This window comes from Strigops habroptila, chromosome 1 (assembly GCF_004027225.2).
Source record: "Strigops habroptila isolate Jane chromosome 1, bStrHab1.2.pri, whole genome shotgun sequence".
In the NCBI taxonomy this organism is placed as follows: domain Eukaryota; kingdom Metazoa; phylum Chordata; class Aves; order Psittaciformes; family Psittacidae; genus Strigops; species Strigops habroptila.
The window spans coordinates 83,860,646-83,883,488 of record NC_044277.2 but is presented as its reverse complement, the minus strand read 5'-3'; the positions used below and the strand labels follow the sequence as shown (position 1 = coordinate 83,883,488).

The window sequence follows — 22,843 nt, the reverse complement described above, 5'->3', positions numbered from 1 at the left end:
AGACACAGGACTGACCTTAAGGCAAATAATCTCAGCTTTGTCTTGAAAAGTGACAGATTCTAACCGAAACGGTAGCTTGGCAAGAGCTTCCACAATCCCATCCCTACGCCCAGAGCAGAGCATCACACTTGCTGCGTTGTTCTCAGTGACCAAGGACAGTACTTGAACACAGGTAACTTTTTTTTTTCCTTTTTTTTTATTGCTGTTAATTCAAGGAAAAAGGTTGCATAAAATCCAATCTCTTCTAGAAATATAAGTGACCTTTCCAGTACATTTCAAATATCAAAGTATATGGTAAACATACAAATAAAGAGAAGGTAACATACCTCCTATTTACAGTACAGTATTTTAAATCATAAAATAAGTTCCATAAAGTACAACTGGCAGGTAATTCACAATACAAGTCCATTGGTGGTTTAACACCCTCACTTCAACTCAAACGCAGTTCATTCATTTCAAGTGGTCCAAAAATACCCAGATCAAATAAAAATTTTAATCAAAATAATTTTCATTTACTACTTAAACTTTTTTTTTTTTATTTTTTTTTTTAAATTAAAGCTTTCATCTACCTCCCTCCCCATTCCCCCCCTCCAAGAAAAAAGTTTCAAAATGTACACTGGTGCTATAAATATAAATGCTACCTATGAAGAAATGTAGTAATCAAGCTTTCTTTTTCTTCAAGTTTTTTGTTTGTTTAGCAATTTATTAGACGGCTGAACCAAAGATTGATTTTCTTTCATCCCCCTACCGACACCAGGTCTGATTTTAAGAAAAAACATTTCTGCCATGAACTGTGAGGAATGCCAAACCCTATGGATATACAGTGGTAGTTGTTCATCGGTGTTGAATGCAGCAGTCAAAAAATACACTCATCTTCCAGATAACCTCAGTGCACTTTAGGAAATCAAATATTACCTGGAAGCAATTTAGTACATATATTGGCTTTAAAAAATAAAATAAAAAATACAGCAGCATTAAACTTACTTACTCATGATACTGACATGATTAATACCATCTGAACACTCATTTCAGTCTTTCACATTATACCGTAATTACGCATAGTGGTAAATTGTTATAAAATAGTGACTTTGCTATTTGGTAGACAGGTTCTAATACTAATACCTGACTATTTTGTAGAAAACCATAGCTTTTGTTCAGTTTGAAATAAAACATTTACATTCTAAGTACAATGCAACACTGTAATAGTTTAGGAAAAAAATATTCAATCAAGTAATGTTCATTCTGAGTTGACACGATGTAGAATAGCTTTAAAAAAGGAAAAAATGCTGTCAACTTTCATTACAAATGCAAACACACTGAGTACAACATTCATACCAGGGGTTTTTTTCACCTTTGTTGCTGAACATACAGGCTACAATGGAAGAAAAATCTGTCAGTTTAAGCTCATTCATTTTTCTAAATCTGTTCCAGTCCACACAGTTTCAGCCCCTTCCTGCTTTATGTGTTTTCATGTATTTGGGACTTTCAAGACCTGTGTATATGTATTATTATCACATATAGTACACATACAGTATTGTGTGTTCCTTTGGACTCTCCTGATAGGGCGTTTGAACATCTCCCCTCAATTCATGAGCATTAATTTAGAGTACGGGCAGGGTCTGTATGAACTGCTAAACACTCATGCAAGTCCAGCGAATTCACGTGGACAAACAGGGAAAGAAAACAGCAGCATAAGGAGAAGAGGGAGGGAGGGAGGGAGGGAAGGAGGGAAGAAGATTGTGGTGGGGAACATGACCAAGCTTCTTCTTTCACCATATGGCTGCTCCACCAGTGATCTCAGAGGTCAGAGGACTTTTTTTTTTTTTTCTAAAAAAATGCAGTAGTAAACATTGCACATGTCTCAAGTCTTCAGTGCAAAAGCATGGTTCGAATGCTCTTTCTGATTGTTTGGCTGTGTGTTTGAATTACATGCATTACGCAAGCCTTTTGTAGAACCAGGAGGAGACCAGGGACTCAGCTTTCTTCTTTTGTATGGAACAGAGGTGCAAAAGCAATGAAAAACTCCAAAAGAATATAAAACCGGGAATGTCCCAAAACACAAGACCGACCCCCCCGCTCCCACACACACCTTCCCCCAATTTCCCAAGCTTCAGTTTAAGTAGGCAATGTTTACTTGTTTCAGTCTGCAGAATCCAAGGTATCATTGGAAGGGGGAGGGGGAGGTGCGTATCTCAGTCTGTAAGTGCCTAAAACAGGAAAGAGAACTACTAAGTCACTGCTCACAATTAAAATGGATTACAAAACCACTACAAGGTATCAAAATGGACATGCTCTTCAAAAGGCACTATCATCCTCCAGTCCTTTTAAGGTAGGTCTTAAGATTTTATACTACTTTCTTTCCTCTGCTTGTTAAAACTCTTCAGTTAAAAAAAATATGTGGACCGCTGACATAGGGCTTCACCTTTACTGGAAAAACACAAAGGGAAGACGACCCCCATCAAGGTTCATCCTTCCTGTTCCAGTCCAACCAAACAAGGAAAGGCAGAATGGGCATAGGCCAAGAATCAGAATCATTTACGCTCTATGCGAACACTGCCTCTTCCCCATTCTTCTAGGCGGAGAGAGAAATGGCATACACAACTGAAGCCATTCCTTTCATTTCTAGTTCCAATTGGTTTCTGCTTTTTTGCTGCAACTTGTCCAAAAAGGTAAAGCATGTTTCATTTCTGTACTGCACAGGAGGACAACTGATTGTGCAAAGGTAAGCTTTAGAAAAGTTAAATTACCAAATGGCCAGTCTGTTGGGTTTTTTAAATTCCCACAAGCTTTAAGAATCCAATTTCGTACCATAGACAGTAATTGGCATCTTTCACTTTTTGCCAATGAATTCTCCTAAAAAAATCCCACTGATCAGGAACAGAAAAACTGAAACGACATGCAAGTGTCAACACAATGCCAAAAATGAACGAGTGAAAAAAGAACAGCAATTTAGGACTGATACAGTTTGACTTCCCAGCTCCAAATCACACCCATTTTCAACTCCACACTGTGAACCCCGTTCCCTTGCACTGTTCTACAGAATTTTCAGGCAGAGATAAGATACTTTGCAGTTTTAGAGCAGGTCACGAGTGCACAACCATTTACACAAAACATACACACGCACGCACACCTTTCTGCAAGACCAGAAACAGCACATTCAGAAAGGTAAAGAGAAACTGCTAAACTCAAAAGCAAGTCCGTTGGGAGTTATCATGATTACCTTGTTGACTGGCCTCCATGGATGACTGCTTACAGTCCTGCGCATAGTGTCCACTTACACCACAATTGTAACATGAAACGTTCCCATTCTTCTTGGGTCCCGACCCATTTGTGTTGGCAACTACGTTAGGTGCTGGATATACAGGATAGAACCTCCCAAATCCTGCCATCTGCTGCATACCATAGTTGGCTTGGCTCCCCATCACTGGGTCATGCATAAGCCCGTTTGCATATGGAGACTGAGGCAGGAAGAAAGGAAGTTGTGTTCCATTGCTTTGATGTGCTTGATTGAGGTAGCTGCCATTGCAAAGTGATGGCAGAGTGAAGAAAGATGGAACTCTGTAGACTTGTCCATGAAGTGGGTTATGATAAAAATAGCTATTAATCTGAAGGCTTCCATTGGTCCCACAGCTACACCTACGTCCACAAGAACCGCAAGGACCAGATCCCAACTGCTGTGGAGGTAACATTGTCCCGTTAGTGTTATTATTTCCAACAGCGTTTATGTAGGATGTGCTGTCACTCTGTGCAGTGCTGTGTGTTAGAGCAGGGCTCGGGCTAGGGGCAGGGCCTGGCGTATGCGTAGGTATTGCAGGAGGAACAGTGGACTGGACCTGACCAACACCTAAACCAGCAGACTGAGGTGGTGAGGAAGTTGCTACAGTGTTTAGCACGTTTGTATTCTGGTTGGGCAACACACTGGTAGCATGAGGACTGCCTGGCAAAGCGTATGAAGCTGGCGGAGGTGGCGGTGCTGCTGTGGAGAGACCAGCTGCTGGAAGAACTACCTTTAGATTGGTAGGCTGAGGGATTGCTCCTGGGTTTCCCTCAATGTGAGGCACCATTTGATTCAGTCCTACCACCTGGGATGCAGGTTTTGTGATGGGATCTGTAGTAGGAACTGGGGATCCTGGGAAACTACCTGGATTGTGGACTGGGATAAAGGCAGTATTTGGTGATCCAATACTTAGGTTTCCTGTCGGCTGCTGTGGTCCATTAACTGTGCAACTTTCTGACGACCCCTGTGGAGAGGGCATTTTCAATCTGTGTATTGCCAAATGCAAAGCAGGGCTACCAGGCTGGACAGAATGTGGAAGGAAAGTGGATGGGACTGGCAAAGGGGAAGCCATCAGCTCAAGGCGTTTCTCAGGTTCACCAGAGGTCACTGGGCCCATTCCACCAGGAGGTGAATTTGCAGACTCTCTCACTGGCGAGACAGCAACAGGCGTGGTAACAAGCATTCCCATTGTTTTACCATCTGCTGATATGGGTGGCGGGACAACTGCTTCAGGCTTTTGGGCAGCGCTGTGCATCACACAGTGTAAGGCAGGCATGAAGGAAATATGTTGAAACTTTGCATTCAAAGGATCTTCTGAAAGGCTTCCATTTTCATTATTCACTGAAGAGATCTGAGCAGAAGATTTGTTCATATTTGATGAACTGACAGCACTGTAGCCTGTAAACCTGGTTGCATTTTGATTCCCAGAGTCCTCAGAATTGCTGTCTGTATCTGTGGAGACAAAGGCATTTGTCAGTCAGAAGAATGAATCTAAAATAACGTAGAGTCATGCCCTGGACTCATTTACCCATCTAAAAGTTCCTAAGTTTTGTGACAGAAATGATAGTTACATCTTCCTGAACAATAACAACTTTGAGGTTCATTTTCATTCATCCAAATCAAAGTAGGTCAGTCTCCATCACTTGCCTATATCCAACTGCCCAACTAGCTACTGTGCTTTTGACTTGTATCTGCAAATGTGAAGAGTAGGACACAGACCAAATTAGGAATTTGCATCTACCTGGAAAGACATTAACACAGCTTACCCAGCTGTGGCAGGAGCAGCAAATTAAACTGTCAATACGACAAGAAGGACCTCTCAGACATGCCACACAGAACTTGATATAAAACCAATCCTTTTCATGCTAAAGTTTTTCCCATTACTGCACTGCTGAAATACCTCAAGACAGCTACGCCACTGCTGAGTCACGAAACCCACAAAGCAAAACGCGTTCTGTGGCTAGTTCAGAAATAAAAGCAGCTAATAAAACTGAGAAACTAATCAAAATTCATACAAGAGACTGGTCTAGGAATAAAGACATTCATGCACACCCTCCATAAATACAACCTCTGTCTTTTTCTTCTTCACTATCAAAGCTTTCCCTCCCATCATGTCGTGGACTTGAAGGAGAACTGTAACTTTCAGATGATGTTTCTCCACATGTGTCATGACCGGATCCAGCATCCAAATTCAGATCTAAAAATAAAAATTGGCATTTTTATTTTTAATCTCAGTATATGGAAGTGAGGTTATTTTGGTTTGCTCGCATCTCATGCTAGTTCAGATTTTCATTTGTTCCTACTTAATTGCATCTGTCTCCTATACTCCTAGCATTCCAACTCTCAGCATTCAGGACTAGTCACTAATGACAAGATGCTGGTGCTCCGCACACTCGGACTGCTAAATTTCCTATAGAAGTAGCCTAACAGTAACTGTTTCTGCAACTACTACTCCACATAAAGCAACTTGATGGAGATTTTCATGGTATTTTTCCAGTTATGCATGAAGAGACCTACCTTAAGCAATTGCATACACAAGACTAGCATGCTCTATACAGCAAGTCAAATCTCAGACTAGGCAGCCTGAGACTTGTACAGAAACAGATTTCATATTTGTGATCTTCCCTTTACAGCCGAACAATGAATAAATCTGCAAAGCCTTAAATTCTGTTTCTTAAAAACAGCTTGGGAAAAAACATCTTACCTTTTGCTGTTCCTGTACGGATGTGCTGTGATGCTGCAACTCTAACTCCATTAGTCCTGTTATTCAACCGGCAGTCAGTTTTCTTTGCTTTCTCCCTGTGCAATTAATAGTCATGTTTGGTTTTGTTGGGGTTTTTTGTCATTTGTTTGTTTTTCCAAATGCATGGGCACAAGTAACCAAACATGAAGGAATATATAATGCCACTGTAAACAAAGGCAATGACTCCAGGCCAGAAATGTGCATTTAACGGATATAACAACAAATGTACATAATAAACAAATAGGTAAAGGCTGTTAGTGCAACATCCCAGGAGCTAAACTGCAAGCAGTGTTACTCAACACTAAATAAAAGAGAAAACACACAAAAAAGTAATGGTGCAGCTGAAACTAGAGTCATCTTCGCAAGCTGATGCGTGTAATGCAGCCATACACCAGACTAGTGTAAAAGCATCTGGCTATGGAGTAACAAAAGTCAACTTGGAAGTAGGCAGAGTATTAGATAAGGGTGGAAATGTTTTCACTTCCTCACAGTACAGGATTGTGTAGCCCACAAGAAGTTCTGAAGCCCTCTGAGGTGCAAATTATCTTCAATAAAACATTTCTGCAAGTTACACCCACTGCATAATGTTAAAGGTTGCTGTCAATCCTTATTTGATTTTCAGTGTTTTCTGGACAGCTTTATACCTTTTAACTTTCAAATAAATATAAAGGGAAAAAGGCAATTCAGTATCAGTTAAGAACCTATTCCCGTTCCTTCATCTCGTCACTAAATGACAACTGATATTTTGAGAAATGAATGCATACAATTACATTCTGTTTTTCGAACGACTTCTTTTCAGAAGATAAAATAAGGATTTTTATGTAGACTGGCTTCAAACTATGCCAGCTCTTGTTCCACAATGGCAAAACAAAGCACCTAATTGATTGTAGACTCTCCAGTGAATGCATTACACTTTGTTTCTGGATTACTAGTTACATTGAAACCTACTTTTCCAGCTGTGGCTTTCCTTTCTTCTTGCTTACTGTAGACAGACTTCGTTTTTCCACTGTATGCTAGACAGAAAATACAAAGATGTCAGTCAAACAACAGACTTTGTATCATGAAAGCCAACAAAAAAACCCCTTAGACTGACAGATCTGTGAGTCCAAAACTAGTGTGCTCGTATGTGCTATAACCATATGAACAACTACTTTAGAATAACGCATCTTGTTTATGTTTATGCCATGACCAGCAAAACACTCAGCAAATCACTACTTGCAAATATGCCAAAGATATCAATCACATGGTTGGTTGCATGCTGTCTTTCCTCTTGACGATAAAACCAAACATGTTTCTTCACATACCTGTCAAAAAGGCTAATCGCAAGGCTTAAAAGGCTACAGAATTTACTGATTTAAGTGGAATTATTTGAATTTGGGGGATGGGAAATACATGTGGCAGATTATTTTTACGTAGTGACAAAGCAGGTACCCAGCCTTAAACTGGAGGATGCTGCTAAACTGAACTCTGGAATACAGCCTAGAAGCACATAAGAAAAAACACACCATCTGCATAATCAAGTATACTATTACTAGCTGCTAGTGATAGCTCATATTTGGCAAACGAGTAAAATCTTTGAAAACTCAGAAACAATCTCTTCTGAATATGCTGTATTTGGACATCCTTTAAATAGGAAGTAGCTTTTCTTCTCCTTTAGCATATTAATTTTTTCTTGCCTCAAGCTTGCAATATGTCAAGCTTTGATGCAGTCTACCATTTCATCTTCAGAAGCAAATCTCAATTCATTACCCTGCTTTATGAAATACGGAAACTGCTTTTGTTTGGCTTGCTATTCCCCACATAATAATCAATAATTCTGCAAATTCTGCTTGCACAATAGGAGTACTATTAAGCAATTCGAACACTCAAGGTTTCAGATGTAAGCAGTGAATAACCTTTCCCCAATTTCAGTAGGCAATTTTATTTACACGCAATTATTCTTCTCAACTATACTCACACCAAAATCGACCATTGAAGAGACACAAATCTCACAAAAATTGTATATGCATCTAGCTATTAACTTCGTTCAAAGATTAATACTTCAATTACTTAGACAATGCAGGTAAGATAGAAAGAATGTTTAACCTGTTATCTCTACTGTAGCATTAATATGGTTTAGTTATTAATACAGCTTCTAGTTTGTTCTTTGCAATAACACACAAATTCCCCAGGTGTTCTGAAATTCTCTCTGATAACAATATGCTACAGTAACAGGATTCTGTGTCTGATTAGAAATGAATACTAGTCTTTTCTGATCACTTATATCCTACTGGAAAATTTGATTCACAAATCCATAAACAAAATATCCAACTTTATGAGAGAGTGGTAATCAGTTTTTTCTTAATAAAGCTAAGTCAATAGCAACTTGAACCTCAACACTTATTTATACAATTTCAGCAGGGCTCTTCATCCTTTAAAGCTAAATCTCATCATAGAGGAGCAGTGGACAGTCTTCAAGTGTCTCAGAATATTGCTTTAAATAAAAAACAGCATCGCACCTGGTCAAGTAGGTTTGTACAGTGCTCTGGGTGCTGCTGGACAATACAGCTTTTTCTTCTCCAGTCCATTACCCCATTTTGCTCAGAGTGCTGTATGTTAAGGCTATCCAGTGAAGAACATTTTGCACTGCTAGTGCTGCTGAAAGGAAAAACCAAAAAGTTATGCTGATGTGAACAAACTCACAGGCAGCTAAACATTTTTGCATCGTGTTGGGAAACTGCAGTTTTTTGCTTTCAGAAAAGCCTAGAAATTCTCAAGATGGTGCTTCTAAAATTCTTGTGCTCTAAAATGATACTAACAATCTGAATGTAACTAGGGTTCCTTTTTCATTTGTCTACTAGAATTTGACACAGAAGTCAGAACAACAGAATTTGTAAAAAAACAGTACTTGAGTGAAGAGTTTCCATGGATATTTCTGCACATAGTCTTTTTGTTTGCCTTTTTCATACCAAACGTGGGGAAATTTTCCAGATATAAATCTACTCTGTATTCATCTTCTTTGTTCCTTATTGTTAATGACAAAGCTGGAATTACTTCCCTATTTCACAATTCATGAGACATTTAAGAAAAGGAGCGCATGGCTACTTACAGATCATACTGCAGCTGTGTTTGTTTGAATTTCAAAATAGTCATCTTGCTTTATATTTTTACCTTCAGGATTGCTAGTTTTGAGTAGTGCTTGAAAACCAGGATTGCTAGCTTTGAGTAATGCTGGGAAAGGGCAGTTGCATTTGGCATTTACTTTGGACCTTACGATGCCTTCCACTGAAGCTTCTCTTAACAGCAGCTGGTCTAAGAGCACTGGCCAACAAAGACTGCTGGAAATACAGTCAGGGCTCTGACAGAGTCAGTAGGGCACATGAACCTATAAACCTTTTATCTATCATACAAAACCATGCCCTACTACTATCTGCATGCAGGGGCTGGGGGGAGAAGTTAACACTTTTAAGTCCGTATCAACATACATATAATTCAAAGTGCCTTTTAATTCAGGGCTGTTGGCAAGCTGCTTCATGAAGATTACTGCAATATGAAATGATATTCAGTTCCCAGATGGCAGAAATCTAGCTCACTCCAAAGCACATGACATGCTGAAGGTCCACGAGCTACTTACCAAATACCTCTGGATGTACAATAGGACATTACAAAAATAGTTTAAGAAAATGGTGAGAACCCGAGGTCTCAAGCACAAGCCCCTGACTGCAGAGATATAAGCAAGTTCAGAAACATAGCATGGTCACATTACATCCCAGTACCTACTTGGCAACAGGACTTTTTCCATTATGTTTCTTGTGAACTGCTGTGTGTTGCATTACATCTGGAAAAAAAAAATACGCAAAGCATAATTTCAATAGCAATTCCTATTTCCTTTTAGGTCAACCCAACAAATTCATCTTCCCATCACTACCAGACACTCAGCAGAAGACATCTCCATTAAACAGGCTAGGCTTAGTTTACAGTGCTGAAATTAACAGGTGTTGCATAGAGGACAAATCAGTCTGCACAGACAGCGTAATCAAGGCTCTTTACCTTCCATTTCACAGGAGAATGAAACACAAAAATAGGAACTATAACAACCACTTATGTTTGCTCACCACTATATTTAATCATAAGGACTGAATGCGTGACTGAGTATCACCCAGAATAAAAGGATGGAGAGAGAAGAAAGTATTCAGTCAGAAAAGTACAGAATTTTGTTGTTTTTTTTTTCCTGAACTGCTAAAATTCACCTCAGAACTGTGTCGCACATTCTGAATAGTGAATGACGACAAGTCTTACACAGAAGTACTGGATTCTGAACTTCAAAATTCACTATGCAAGTAAAGCTTTACAAACTACTTTGACATAAAAAGAGATACTGCCTCAAACAAGAAACAAGAACTTCAGAGACATGGTCTACCCTCTTCTTTAAGGCAACCATTAAATCTTAACAAAAGCAACTTCTCTTGATTCTGACTGTTGATGATCTTTATCTTCTTTGTAGCTATCACTTTGCCTGAACTCCTCTCAATGCTATACGTAAGTCCAAATTATGATGCGCGGAACTAAAAAAAACCCACCCAACCAAAACCAAACAAAACCCCCACACCACCACAATTTTTAAACTTCTGGTAGTACTTGACTAAAATGACATAAAGTGTGTTCTGAAAAGCATTTGTAGTTTCATCAGGTGAACAGATTTGTCTTTTTTCTTTAAGGACAGTTTATAAAACACTATTTGAGGAATTTCCAAATATACTATGTATTTACTTGGTGTGTTCTGAACTCTGAAGAAGAATACAGTAATGATTTTTTTTAAATATGAAAAAACTCTCTGGGCTCGATATGTGGACTACTGATTGCATGAGATCAACTGCAAGCTTCTTACTAGATCTTAAGGCGTGACAGGATGAGAGTGGTGTCATTCTGTGAAAGCTAGTGTAAGTGTTCAGTGGTGTTCACCTAGAAGCCCCATTTCTCACCCGTTCCACCTACCAGAAGAGCTCATACTTGTTCGCTACTGAAAACAATGCAAAACTTGGCATTCCTTTCAGAATGATATTACTGACCAGCCACTAGGCTGCTGCTTCCACATGTGAACTGTTTTTAAGGTACGTGGAATACACCAGCTTTCGAACTGTAATCAACACACTCACTACAGTCCCAAACTGTCCTTATTAACAGTCCAGGGTATAAAGGCAGCATAGGTTAAGAATAAGAAAATTTGAGCATCCTATGTAAAATGAAAAGCTAGACAAATTTGGCACATTTAATGCAAACCAGTCTGCTACTCTTGAAATGCTGCAGTCAACTTCGAACCCCAGTAACTGAAGAATAGGTAAAGCCATGAAAACCTACAATCAATCTTGGCTCAAGTAAATTGTAAAGTATATCTTGCTGGTTGCTCAACACAGCTGTGAGCTTCTGCTTCCAAGCTGTCTATAAACACTCCCACTCCTTGAATCATACAGCAACCTAAGAAAACTGCTGAAAGTATACAAAAATTCTCCGTTTACATAAGCAGATTCCATTCAAATCTCTCAGCTTTGTACCAATCAAGAAATGAGTCAACTCTGATTTCCAGAACTGAGTGTGGTAAAATTTCTCAGAGAAGAACCACCTTTAAGCACACAACTACCTTCCTCCTGACTTGAAGCTTCTGAACTGTCCTCCTTGAAGTGTTCTGGTGCCTTAACCGTCTTCAAAGAGGGTTGTAAGTTACCTGTAGAGAATAAAGTTCATGTAGTAACTTTATAGATCTTGAACAACTACACAGTTCCTCAATGCACTAAACTGGAAGCTAGGGAAATGGAAGACTGAGCTTACTGGTTTGCATGTGGCAATAATTTGAACATCATCTCCTTCAAAGCAGGCAATCTCTAGGAGTAAAGGCTCCATGGAGATACTTTTATTTTTACTAAAGAGTGTGCAAAACAATTTTAAAGCTGCGATGCAATTCCAAAAGGTTGGGATTGTGATTACACTATTAAAAATATTTCTATATCCTGCACTTTAGATAACTTTTTTATAATCTTTCTTCGTTACAGCAGGAAATGGGAGGAGACCAACTCTAGTTACTAGAATTCTTCTGCAACAAGTTGCACTCCTCCATTATCGAATCATTCACCTGCAAAAAGAGACTTAATTTGGGCTAAAGCCTTCTAGTGCCCTTAACACAGCATTCATGCACAATTTTCGCCTTTTTATGCCAGACAGGATGGAAAATGAAGGGGCAATAATATTAACAGTTTTGTTGCAAAAATACCACTGCCATGCTCTGAAAAAGGATTTAGTTTGATAATTAATCTAACTCTAGGAGCCTACTCTTTCCCTCTGAAGAAGTTCCAACTTAGTGCAGGTAAAAGCATCTGAAAGCTGTTGCTTAGGAACTTGAAACATTATTAGGAAGATCCTTCTGAATATTGTCTGCACCGAAGATATTAAGACCCCAGAAATGACGCTCTAATGAAGCCTGCAGAATCAAACGTGTACTCCAACCTGAAAAAGTGTCTAAAATAACTGATGTTGTGAACCAGGAGGGAGCCAATTGATTTCCTCCTTAATGGAACCATGGCGGCATAATTACGCTTACTGAAAATATTATTCAGCGTGAGATCCTGACTATTATTTAAGGTATAAATACCCTTCACTAAACATAGAATGTGATTCCACATATCCTTCAGAAGCAGTGAATATTTTTGTATTTCCATGAAGAGGTATTTTTATCCCCAACTAAATAGCAACTGAAGACCAATTTAAGCCACAAACACTTTGTTGCCAATTAATTCCGCACATTTGATTTGAGAATTAATGATGAGATTTTTCTTAAAGATATGGTTCCTCTTCCTCCCCCTCCCCCGACATAGTCACCACAGTCAAAAAACGCCACCACAGGCTGACTTCCAATTACAAGTATTAGCAGGAATCACGGAATCCCAAACAGGAAACCGAGAAAAACACCGAGGCCACCAATAAAAAACACCTCATGAGCAATTTCACTGTGATTTTGGCAATGAGCTGGATGAGTGCTTTTATCTTCGTACAAGTTCTGTTAGCCTGCACCATAGGAAAAGTGATTGTGAGCTACCCCACAAGTGAAGTCACCCAGTCCCCCTTCTCAAAAGAAAAAATATGCTTAAATTTATCGCACTGTTGTCTTTCGTTGTCTTAATATCTAACTCAATGTCAGGGCCCTGAACCACACCAATGGGCTTGGCAACCTCTTGCCCTGCCCTGCCCTGCCCTGCCAACGGCTTCACCTGCCTGTGCTTAAGATCAAATCTGATACAGCATGGCTTTGCAATTTTGGATGAGACTGCTGGGGAAAGAACTGGCAGAGGCCTCATCTGAGGCCTCCATCCTTTTGCTTGGGATCCACATGTGAGTTCAGGTCCTTGCCTGGAGTGCACTGCAACCATACCTGTGCCTGGACATGTACCTTGCTGATCCCATTCTTAACCCTGACCTACTGACTTGCACTTCTGCCTTGACTTCAGATCTGCCACACTGCTCTGGACTTGTCTGGTAATCACCAGACTCTTGCCTGCCCCTGGTCCTAATCTCCCACACAGCAAGTTAAGCCCAGTGTTTTCTGTTTTATCCATCAGAGAGAATCATAGAATCATAGAATCGTAAGGGTTGGAAAGGACCTTAAGATCATCTAGTTCCAACCCCCCTGCCATGGGCAGGGACACCTTGCCCTAAACCATGTGGCTCAAGGCTCTGTCCAACCTGGCCTTGAACACCGCCAGGGATGGAGCATCCACAACCTCCCTGGGCAACCCATTCCAGTGCTTCACCACCCTCACTGTAAAGAACTTCTTCCTTATATCTAATCTAAACTTGCCCTGTTTCAGTTTGAACCCATTACCCCTTGTCCTACCACTACAGTCCCTAAGGAAGAGTCCCTCCCCAGCATCCTTGTAGACCCCCTTCAGATACTGGAAGGCTGCTATGAGGTCACCACGCAGCCTTCTCTTCTCAAGGCTGAACAGCCCCAACTTTCTCAGCCTGTCTTCATACGGGAGGTGCTCCAGCCCTCTTATCATCCTCGTGGCCCTCCTCTGGACTCGCTCCAACAGCTCCATGTCCTTTTTATGTTGAGGACACCAGAACTGTACACAGTACTCCAAGTGGGGTCTCACAAGAGCAGAGTAGAGGGGCAGGATCACCTCCTTCGACCTGCTGGTCACGCTTCTTTTGATGCAGCCCAGGATACGGTTGGCTTTCTGGGCTGCGAGCGCACACTGCTGGCTCATGTTAAGCTTCTCGTCAACCAACACCCCCAAGTCCTTTTCTGCAGGGCTGCTCTGAATCTCTTCTCTGCCCAGCCTGTAGCAGTGCCTGGGGTTGCCCCGACCCAGGTGTAGGACCTTGCACTTGGCTTGGTTAAACTTCATAAGGTTGGCATCGGCCCACCTCACAAGCGTGTCAAGGTCCCTCTGGATGGCATCCCTTCCCTCCAGCGTATCAACCGAACCACACAGCTTGGTGTCATCGGCAAACTTGCTGAGGGCGCACTCAATCCCACTGTCCATGTCACCGAGAAAGATGTTGAACAGGACCGGTCCCAACACCGATCCCTGAGGGACACCACTCGTTACAGGTTTCCAACTGGACATCGAGCCATTTACCACAACTCTTTGCGTGCGGCCATCGAGCCAGTTTTTTATCCACCGAGTGGTCCATCTATCAAATTGATGTCTCTCCAATTTAGAGACAAGGATGTCGTGCGGGACAGTGTCGAATGCTTTGCACAAGTCCAGGTAGATGACATCAACTGCTCTGCCGCTGTCCATCAGTTCCGTGGCTCTCTACATTACGACTTTTTTTGTATTTGAAAACTTAAGTCATCTTCCACTGGAGGCTTTCCTCCTCTCTGCTAAACAATTAGCACCTCACCCTGTCTGTTATGCATTCTAAATCTGAGAAGTTCCCATGAACTTTCATGTATTTATTATTATAAAAGTTAGCTCCTATTTATGATCACATTATAATCTGTAAGACTTCCTGCAGAACTGGTATTTGACCATTTTACCCTTCTGATCTAACTACCCTGCGGATATTTCTGCCCTGCACTACCCCAATTAAGTCTATCGTGATGGAACCTGGCATCAGTTCTTTTTCAGACCATTTCAAATTATAACTACATACAACAACATATTTGCAAGTCTCCCTCAGGTAGATGTAGTCTACAGACTAAAATATGCACACCCTGTGCAGTATGCCTATCATTAACGCGGATCTGGACTTTGGAAACTTGTTCCTCCCCATGCAGCCTTTCAGTAGAACAAAGTTGTTAGAATTTTTGCAGCAGTAAATTCCAGCCAGTTTCACAACCATACTGGACATCATTAGCCTAACATTTTCAAGAAACCACCATGTAAGAATGTCGTAAGTGTTACTAAACAAAAAAAAGGGCACAAAATGAACTACAGCTTCTACCCTAATCGCAATACCTCTATCTCAACATGGAAAGAATGCATTTGTCACAGATCACACACATCATTTCAAATTAAAGTCAGCCCTCATTCCTCTATTTTCTTCCCAAGCACATACGAGCAGTCTGTTTGAAAACTCCCAACTTATTCAAATCCTTACCAATATCTTCTGCAACTTCTGAGGCAGTGGCCTCACAGTCAGTGCCTTAATTGTTATTGTATATAGCATGCACTGAAAGAAGGAAAGATTCAAGAGAAACAAAGACCACATCCTAAGGCATCCATACAAAGAAGCTAAGCTTAGGTCACATAAACAATCTGTAATAAGCAAGTAGGTAAGTAGCCCACCAAAGAAATCTCTGCAATGCAAACGCTCTGAATTCTGCATTCTGAATTCTGATTCAGTATGTGCTGAAATTAGGGCCATCACATCATTTATGTACAGGGTACCCAAAACAAATCTGTATCATATCAAGACAAATGCTTCATCTATAAGAGAAACCAAATAAAAAACGGATGTGATTTTTCTGGTCAGCTGAAGCTTTTTGTTTCAAAATTTATGTTTTCTTTTTTAAAGGAAAAAGTTCCAAACTGTTGCACATATTCAATCCATAATAACCTATTTTAATAGCATGATGTTAGAGAGGAGAAGAAATTAAAAAAACAGAAGCTGATGCTAGATGGCATGTTCCCACTGTCAAAAGTATCTGCTGAAGTGAGTATTCATTGGCAGAGAGTTCAAATACGACCAGTAGAATACAACGTAACATGAACACATAATTAATAATACTGTAATTGGGCACAACAGGAAGAACACCTTTTTACAGACTTTTTGTTATTTAAAACAGTATTAGAATATTTCTTACTGTGAGTGTGCAAAGATTCTGATGAAATTGATTGGAAGAAGTTGTACACTCTCTGATTCTGCAGAAAAGCTTGTGATGTATTTGAAAATAGCTGCCTGAAATTTAAGTGAGAGTTTGTTAAACTGCAAGTAATATTCCACAGGAAGAACACAAAAATTTACTACAGTACCATTTAAGACCAAAGTAGGCAGTTCTTAAGAAGCCCAAACATTTTGAATTGCATGTTTAGCATAAATGATGTTCAATACTACTTTTGAGCTTTGCTGTTCAGTGCTCGTGCAAGGCGGGAGTACAGCCAGCACAACAAATTGGTATGACTGATTTTTTTTTTAATTTAAAAAGCATGTGGTTTTGAGCCATTCCAATTCAAACGTTTTAGCTACTGGTAACACTTTATCAAAGAGGAGTTTGGACTGACTCAAAAAGCACTGGACCTTATATTCGAACTTTTTTTAAACTGAGAACACATTTAATTTCCCCAAACCATGCATCTCTTCCTTAAATACACTTATTTGGTTAAATACAAAAATGAATTTACCTATGTCAGTACCTGAGTTTCATAATTATCTCCAAGAGCAAAGGGTGGGATTCTCAATATTGCTCTGCAGTGCCCTGAGTCTGTTCCCAGACTCAGTGTTCCCAGGTCACTGACAAACTCTATTAGCTTCAGATAAGAAAATAGGCCAATAATGAACGGTTTTTACACCCCACACCAAGTTATCAGTTATTGCTTTCCAGGAAGCACTACCCAGTTCTTTTTTTTTTTTGGAGGAGAGGTGGGCAGAGCAATTTTTGGCAACTGGGCACATACTTGAGACCCCCAAATAAGTATATATTTATGCTAAACTGACACTGTAAGAAAATGGAATTTGTATGCAGTAATGCTATTATCACAAGATTATTCACATGGAATTTCAGTATAGCCAGAACATAACTTGCAAATCGTAATTCTAGTTCCATACTATAACATGGTTGGATATGTTCAAAGGTTACCCTCAAACCGAATCTCTTGGGTTTGCCATTACTGTGCAGTAAGGCTTTCTGTATTTCAACACATTTTCTTCAGTAAACCTCTATTAAACAACTTTGTCCATTTAAGAACAGAATGTTTATTAGCCAAAACTGTTTGCACAGATTTAGTTTTTGGCTTGGCAATCAAGCCAATAAAGACAGACAAATAATATTACAGATCAAAATAAAACTGAGAAGGGGAAGGTTGAGGCACATAGTGGTTCCATATCTTTTTTAGCTAAGCTATTAAGACAAAGCCCAAAGGTCTGATATGCTTGGACTTGCAGTACATTCTGAGCAGGAGCCTGAAAAGCAGTGCCTGTTCCTTCAACAAGTACCCTAACTCAAGAGATGCTGCCTAATCTGATGAATAATTGTTTTGAGTAAGGTTCAACAGCCCTGACAGAAAAGAACATATGTTATGAGATATTTGTAGTGAGCAAAAAGAACAGGGAGGCACATCCAAATTCAGATTGCTGTTCTAAGTTACAGGGTTTGACCAACAAGTCCCACATGCAACAAGTACTCTCATCACTAAATAGTAGGTTATGAGGAGGTATAGGCCATTTTCTTACAAATGCATGAGCTACATTTTATTTTATATACACACTTCACTACTATTATTTATTCTTTCCAAATTCTGTTCTCTCACTCTATCCTGTCATAAAATTAGAACATACAGGCTCTGAGCTACTGCTTCTAGTATTTCTAAATATGTCGTTGTATAATGGAGGTAAGACCCTTGCAGAAGTGCCAATCATTGCTGTATAATGCTGCTCAGAACAAATACTTTCATAACTGTATGATTACTTGTAAAGAAGTAATCCATTAAACTTTAGTAAGAGTCTCAATTTAACAAAAAAAAAGAAAAAGAATCAAGAGTATATATTTCATCACTGCCTCCCATTTTCTTCACAAACTGTATTTAGGCAGCAGAATTTCCACTGTCCCTAAAAGTCAAGCTTGACTTCAATCACTTTTCAGGTGATATTTTTCAGGTTACTTACTAAAATACTTACCTGATTATGGGCTCAAGATCAGCATGCCTTCGTTCTTCCCTCTTCTGAAAACCCTGATTTAGTGCTCTTAATATAGTCTTGTCAAATGCTTCAGAAGACGGTTCCTTTGGGAGCTGAGAAAAAGCTTAATGTGAAAAACGAGTAGTTGACATTTTAAATCTATATTGATCGCCATCAGTCTTTGTACCTTTTGGCATCAACAAGAAACTCTGTTGTTCCAGTTTGAGTAAGGTAATTTACAGACCAAAGGTACAAGAAATCATCATAATTTAGTTTTGCTAGAAAAATACTTTGCTGTAAATCCTCCCATCAAACCGAGCTGTTAGATGGCTTAAAGCTCTATTTGAAAGAGCTACATTGAGAAATATACCAATCCTGTGTTCTTTTCCAGAGCAATTTACTGCCTATTTTGATATATTTCTTTGGTTCTTTCACACACAGAAAGCAAGTCTGAAAATAATATTAAAAATTACCAGGGAGGACTGAATGCATTGTACTCACCATCATCACATAGCTAGATTAAATTATTTTAAAGAAACAGGAGTAGAAAGGAAACTTTTTCAGTTGTATAATACACTAGACTTCAGTGGGCAACACTGAGATTAATCAATAGCAAGTCCTTCTCCAGTTGCTATTAACACTGAAACTTCTTATGAAAATTCATTGTGTTTCCAATGCCAGTATCACAAAGTGAGGTCTTCCAATGTTCTAGTTCAGAAGGCAAAGTTCTTGCTACTAAAGAGCATGCCTATTTCAAATGAAAAATTTTTCATATTTACAACTTCCAAAATAATGCCCTTAAGTATGTTAAAGCTGATCAAATACATTAGCACATATATATGTGTGTGTGTGTGTATATATACATACACATAAAAAAAAGTCTTTTACTTTTGGGGCAATTAAAAGTAAACTGCCATAACAAAAATGCTTTTTCCTAAAGTTAAAAGCTATTGCTAATCTGGTTAACATCTGCCATCAGTTATGATCAACAGCACAAAGTGATTTACACTGGAGCAGCATGTTCCTCTTGCGTATCTGGAATACACCCAACCCTGAGTGCCAGCTGGATATTACATCCTGCAAGTGGTACAACAGCAAAGCACGAAGTAATTCTTTCACTGAATGAAGTGCTACTAATAGAGACACACTATGTCTAATGTAGATAATTGCTTGGTAGCATACATAAAAGGAACTTCTGGAATGCAGACAGACAGGTGCTGTTAGTGTTAGATCAGTACAGTGCTATAGCACCTGAAGTATATTAGATATAAAACCAGAAAGAAGTGCTGAAAGCAGCTATTCTTAACTGGCCCCTTTGGCTTTAATAAGCTCTATTGAGGAATTTCGACTGAAGAATTAGTCAGTATTAACCAAAAGGTACCAAAAAACTACTGCAGAAGCGTGGGGATGAGCAAGCTTCCTGTCCCTAGTGTTCTGTATTTAAAGTTGTCTCCAGAAACAGTCACAACTTTTATGCTTTAAAACTTTAATTAAAAAAAATACAACTCCTTCTGTAGTTAAAGATTTGGTTACAGGAACCCAAGATTAGGTGCTTAACTTATCTTAACTTCAGCTAACGAGATAGCCTTGTTACTGACAAGCTTATTAGTCCTTTCACATGTGTGGGTAATTGCCTTCATGCACAGAACTTTTTGTATTTATGACTAAGAGAAGGTGCTCTTTAAATATAAAGCATCCAAGTTATCCCATTTACTACCTTAGTTTTTTCCCCTGACGCTTCTATTCTGGAGCAATTTTTACAGTTATATTACTCCTATCACCTGCAACCTTGGAATTTCCTATTGAGTATTGTGATCATTCTTTTCTAGCCCTAGAAAATTGTGCATAGTAATTTACTTAACAATAAATAAATTTATTTGACAATTCTCTCTTTCTTCTCTACTTATGGCTATCAAGCCAACACAAACCAAATACATTTTTCAGTTGTGCACCTGCAATACACCCAGAACACCTCAGCAAGCTCACAGTAGCCTGTGGCCATCCTCCTCCTTTCCTGTTATCTTCTCTGCTGGAGCAGTCAAGCCAGCACATGGAACACTTCACATATGAAGAACTGCCATCAGTCAAACTGGACGACTCTGCACCATTTTGTATCCTGTCTGCTTTCCTGGCTCCCCTCTTCCCAGCAGCAAGGAGGTACTAGGGAGTCCATTTCAGAAACTGGTGTTCCTCTTTATATGCAGGAGAACCGGAGGCATGCAGTTGAACGCTCATCTCAGAGCTGCATGGGATCCTGTATGACAATCCTGCTTTTAAGGTTCTCTTCAGGAGCAGATGCAGGTATTCTATGTTGTGGCACACCCCATCTGCAACCTGACATGCCATCCATAATTCAAATCCTTACAAATCAAGCTCTGGAAGCTCTTCAAACTAGATATTTCGAGTAGATTAAAGCAGTAGTGAATACTCACTGCTTCATTTCTACAACACTGGAAAACATAATGTTGATAACTGAAACAGTGAACAAGACAATGACCTTTGTACAGTAACTGGCTTTCCACTTGCAATTAACGCTGCTGTTAAGAACACCAGATGCTACCAAAACATGCCCAAACCAGATCTTTCATTAGGGCCCTGAGCAGTGAGGATTATAAATACAGAATTTCCCAGAATAGGTGGAACTGAAAATATTGGACACTGGCAATGACACACACAGTTTGAGGTCATCACGCTCACGAGGCCTACATGTGGCCTACGCACATAAATACATTCTCTGTTTGAGACAAGGGGGGAGAACGACTTGAAGAACTTTTACTTTTTTTTTTTCTCCAACACACATACAGGCACAAATAGGTGCTACATTTGCCTCAAATTTAACTCCTTGCAATAGTGAATATGTCTGCCTTTGTTCTACTGAAGAATACAACAGTAAAATTAAGAACTATAATGCTTACGGCTCTGCCTCATTAATTCAAAACAACAAATGGTATTCTTTAAGGTCATTCTAACAGGGACACCAGTAAGTAAACAAGCAGTACTTGTACATTAACTCTGCAGGGAATATTAAAAACTTATCCGGTAGTTTTGTGGTAGTTCAATTAAAACTATAAGAGCAATTTCAGATGAGACAAACTATCTCTTCCTGGGAAACTCCCCAAATATTCTGTGGAGTTTCTTCATCTGCAATATACATCCACAATATACATGATTTAAATGGTTAATACAATTGTGAAGCACAAAAATCTGGTAACATGCCTTTGTTTCTATAATTACATCCCAGAAATCACGGCTCTCCTAGAATACTTCTGAAGTTATAAACCTGATGTGTAAATGCTACTTTTATATTTCAATACATACTTTTAGCAGGAATTCCTGAAGCTCCTGGTGTGTTTTTGTTACACATGTTACCGACAGATCAGACCAGGTTACCTAGTAAGCAAGGAAAAGAGAATGAAGGAAGTTTCTTTTTCCAAGTATCATAGCAGTTAGATCTGAACATTTCCATAAATCTGATGATCTCAGTATAAGAGTTAACACCTGCAGGTAAGTAGACACCAGGCAAAACAGGGATAACGGTGTACTTTTTCAAAGACATATACTAATTTTGAGCGTACATTTTAAAGATCACCTTCATGTTATTTGTGGCTAAAGGGAGTATGAACAAATTCCCTGAAGTCCCTGAAGATTACTGACTTAGTAACTCAGAAAGAAGCCAGGCAGAAGGCTCCGTAATTACGGGACTTGTCTCAACAGACATCATTAACTGCAAAAACCAGGTATGAGAGAAAAGCACTTGCAGGTCAGATATACTGGATTGTGCTCTTGCTGCCATTAGCAGGAGTAAAAAGAAAAAAGAGAAAAAAAAAATCTCAGTTTCTATTGCCTATAAAATAATTTTATCTGCCTCAGGCTTGAATCTTACGTGATCATATAGAAGTTACTGTAAGGTACAATTCATAATAAGTACTGCAAGTTACTGAAGAAGTTATTCAAGAATCAGACAGCATTTTGGTATATGCTTGTATAAAATTTCCGTAGCTTATTGTTCTGACACAACATGCAAGTAATAAACCAGCACCTTCACATGCGTATTTTGAGAAAAAAATAAGTAAGCTTGGTTAGATGAGTGCTGCCTGGCTTTAAGCCCACTTTTGGGCTTAAGATTCCCATTACATGCATGGGAAGATTCTGTGTAATGGGAGTGGATATGGCAATTATAAACATTAATTTACTCCCAAGACTTGACGGAATAATGTCAACTACCAACTGCCTTCAACTTTGTCCCCAGAAATGCCAACTACTCTTGGTGCCCTCAGCTGGAAAGCCATGACTGTAATTGCTGTTATACCTTTAAAAAGCAGTGTCTGGGCAAGCACAAAATGATCTGCAGTGAGGAGCACAGTATATACCTGCACAGATGAGGAGAGGAAACTCTTTCCTCAAAGAACTGAGGTGGAGGAGTTTCAAGTTTACTCAAATACTTCCCAGAATATCTCCACATTCCCCCTTTAATAAAGAAATTCAAAACCACTGTCAAATCTGTCTAC

The 22,843-nt window shown here is 39.4% G+C and overlaps 1 protein-coding gene across 6 annotated transcripts in view; it reads right to left on the bottom strand.

Annotated features, from left to right (window-relative positions):
- The window catches only part of ZCCHC2 (zinc finger CCHC-type containing 2), a 46,078-nt gene that overhangs the window by 3,655 nt on the left and 19,580 nt on the right, over positions 1–22,843 (bottom strand). The window contains exons 4-15 of one of the 6 annotated variants that reach the window (XM_030479212.2): positions 21,654–21,725; positions 18,336–18,448; positions 16,306–16,400; positions 11,638–11,721; positions 9,780–9,837; positions 8,519–8,657; positions 6,969–7,033; positions 5,982–6,076; positions 5,346–5,474; positions 4,008–4,729; positions 3,221–3,674; positions 258–2,207 (exon numbers count right to left, since the gene is read on the bottom strand). In XM_030479212.2, coding sequence (XP_030335072.1) covers positions 2,140–2,207; positions 3,221–3,674; positions 4,008–4,729; positions 5,346–5,474; positions 5,982–6,076; positions 6,969–7,033; positions 8,519–8,657; positions 9,780–9,837; positions 11,638–11,721; positions 16,306–16,400; positions 18,336–18,448; positions 21,654–21,725 — 2,094 coding nt within the window. In that variant the 3' untranslated portion in view covers positions 258–2,139. Of the gene's footprint in view, positions 1–257; positions 2,208–3,220; positions 4,730–5,345; positions 5,475–5,981; positions 6,077–6,968; positions 7,034–8,518; positions 8,658–9,779; positions 9,838–11,637; positions 11,722–16,305; positions 16,401–18,335; positions 18,449–21,653; positions 21,726–22,843 lie in introns of those variants that run through there. The other 5 variants (XR_003990525.1, XM_030479177.1, XM_030479185.2 and 2 more) reach the window with 5 other exon arrangements.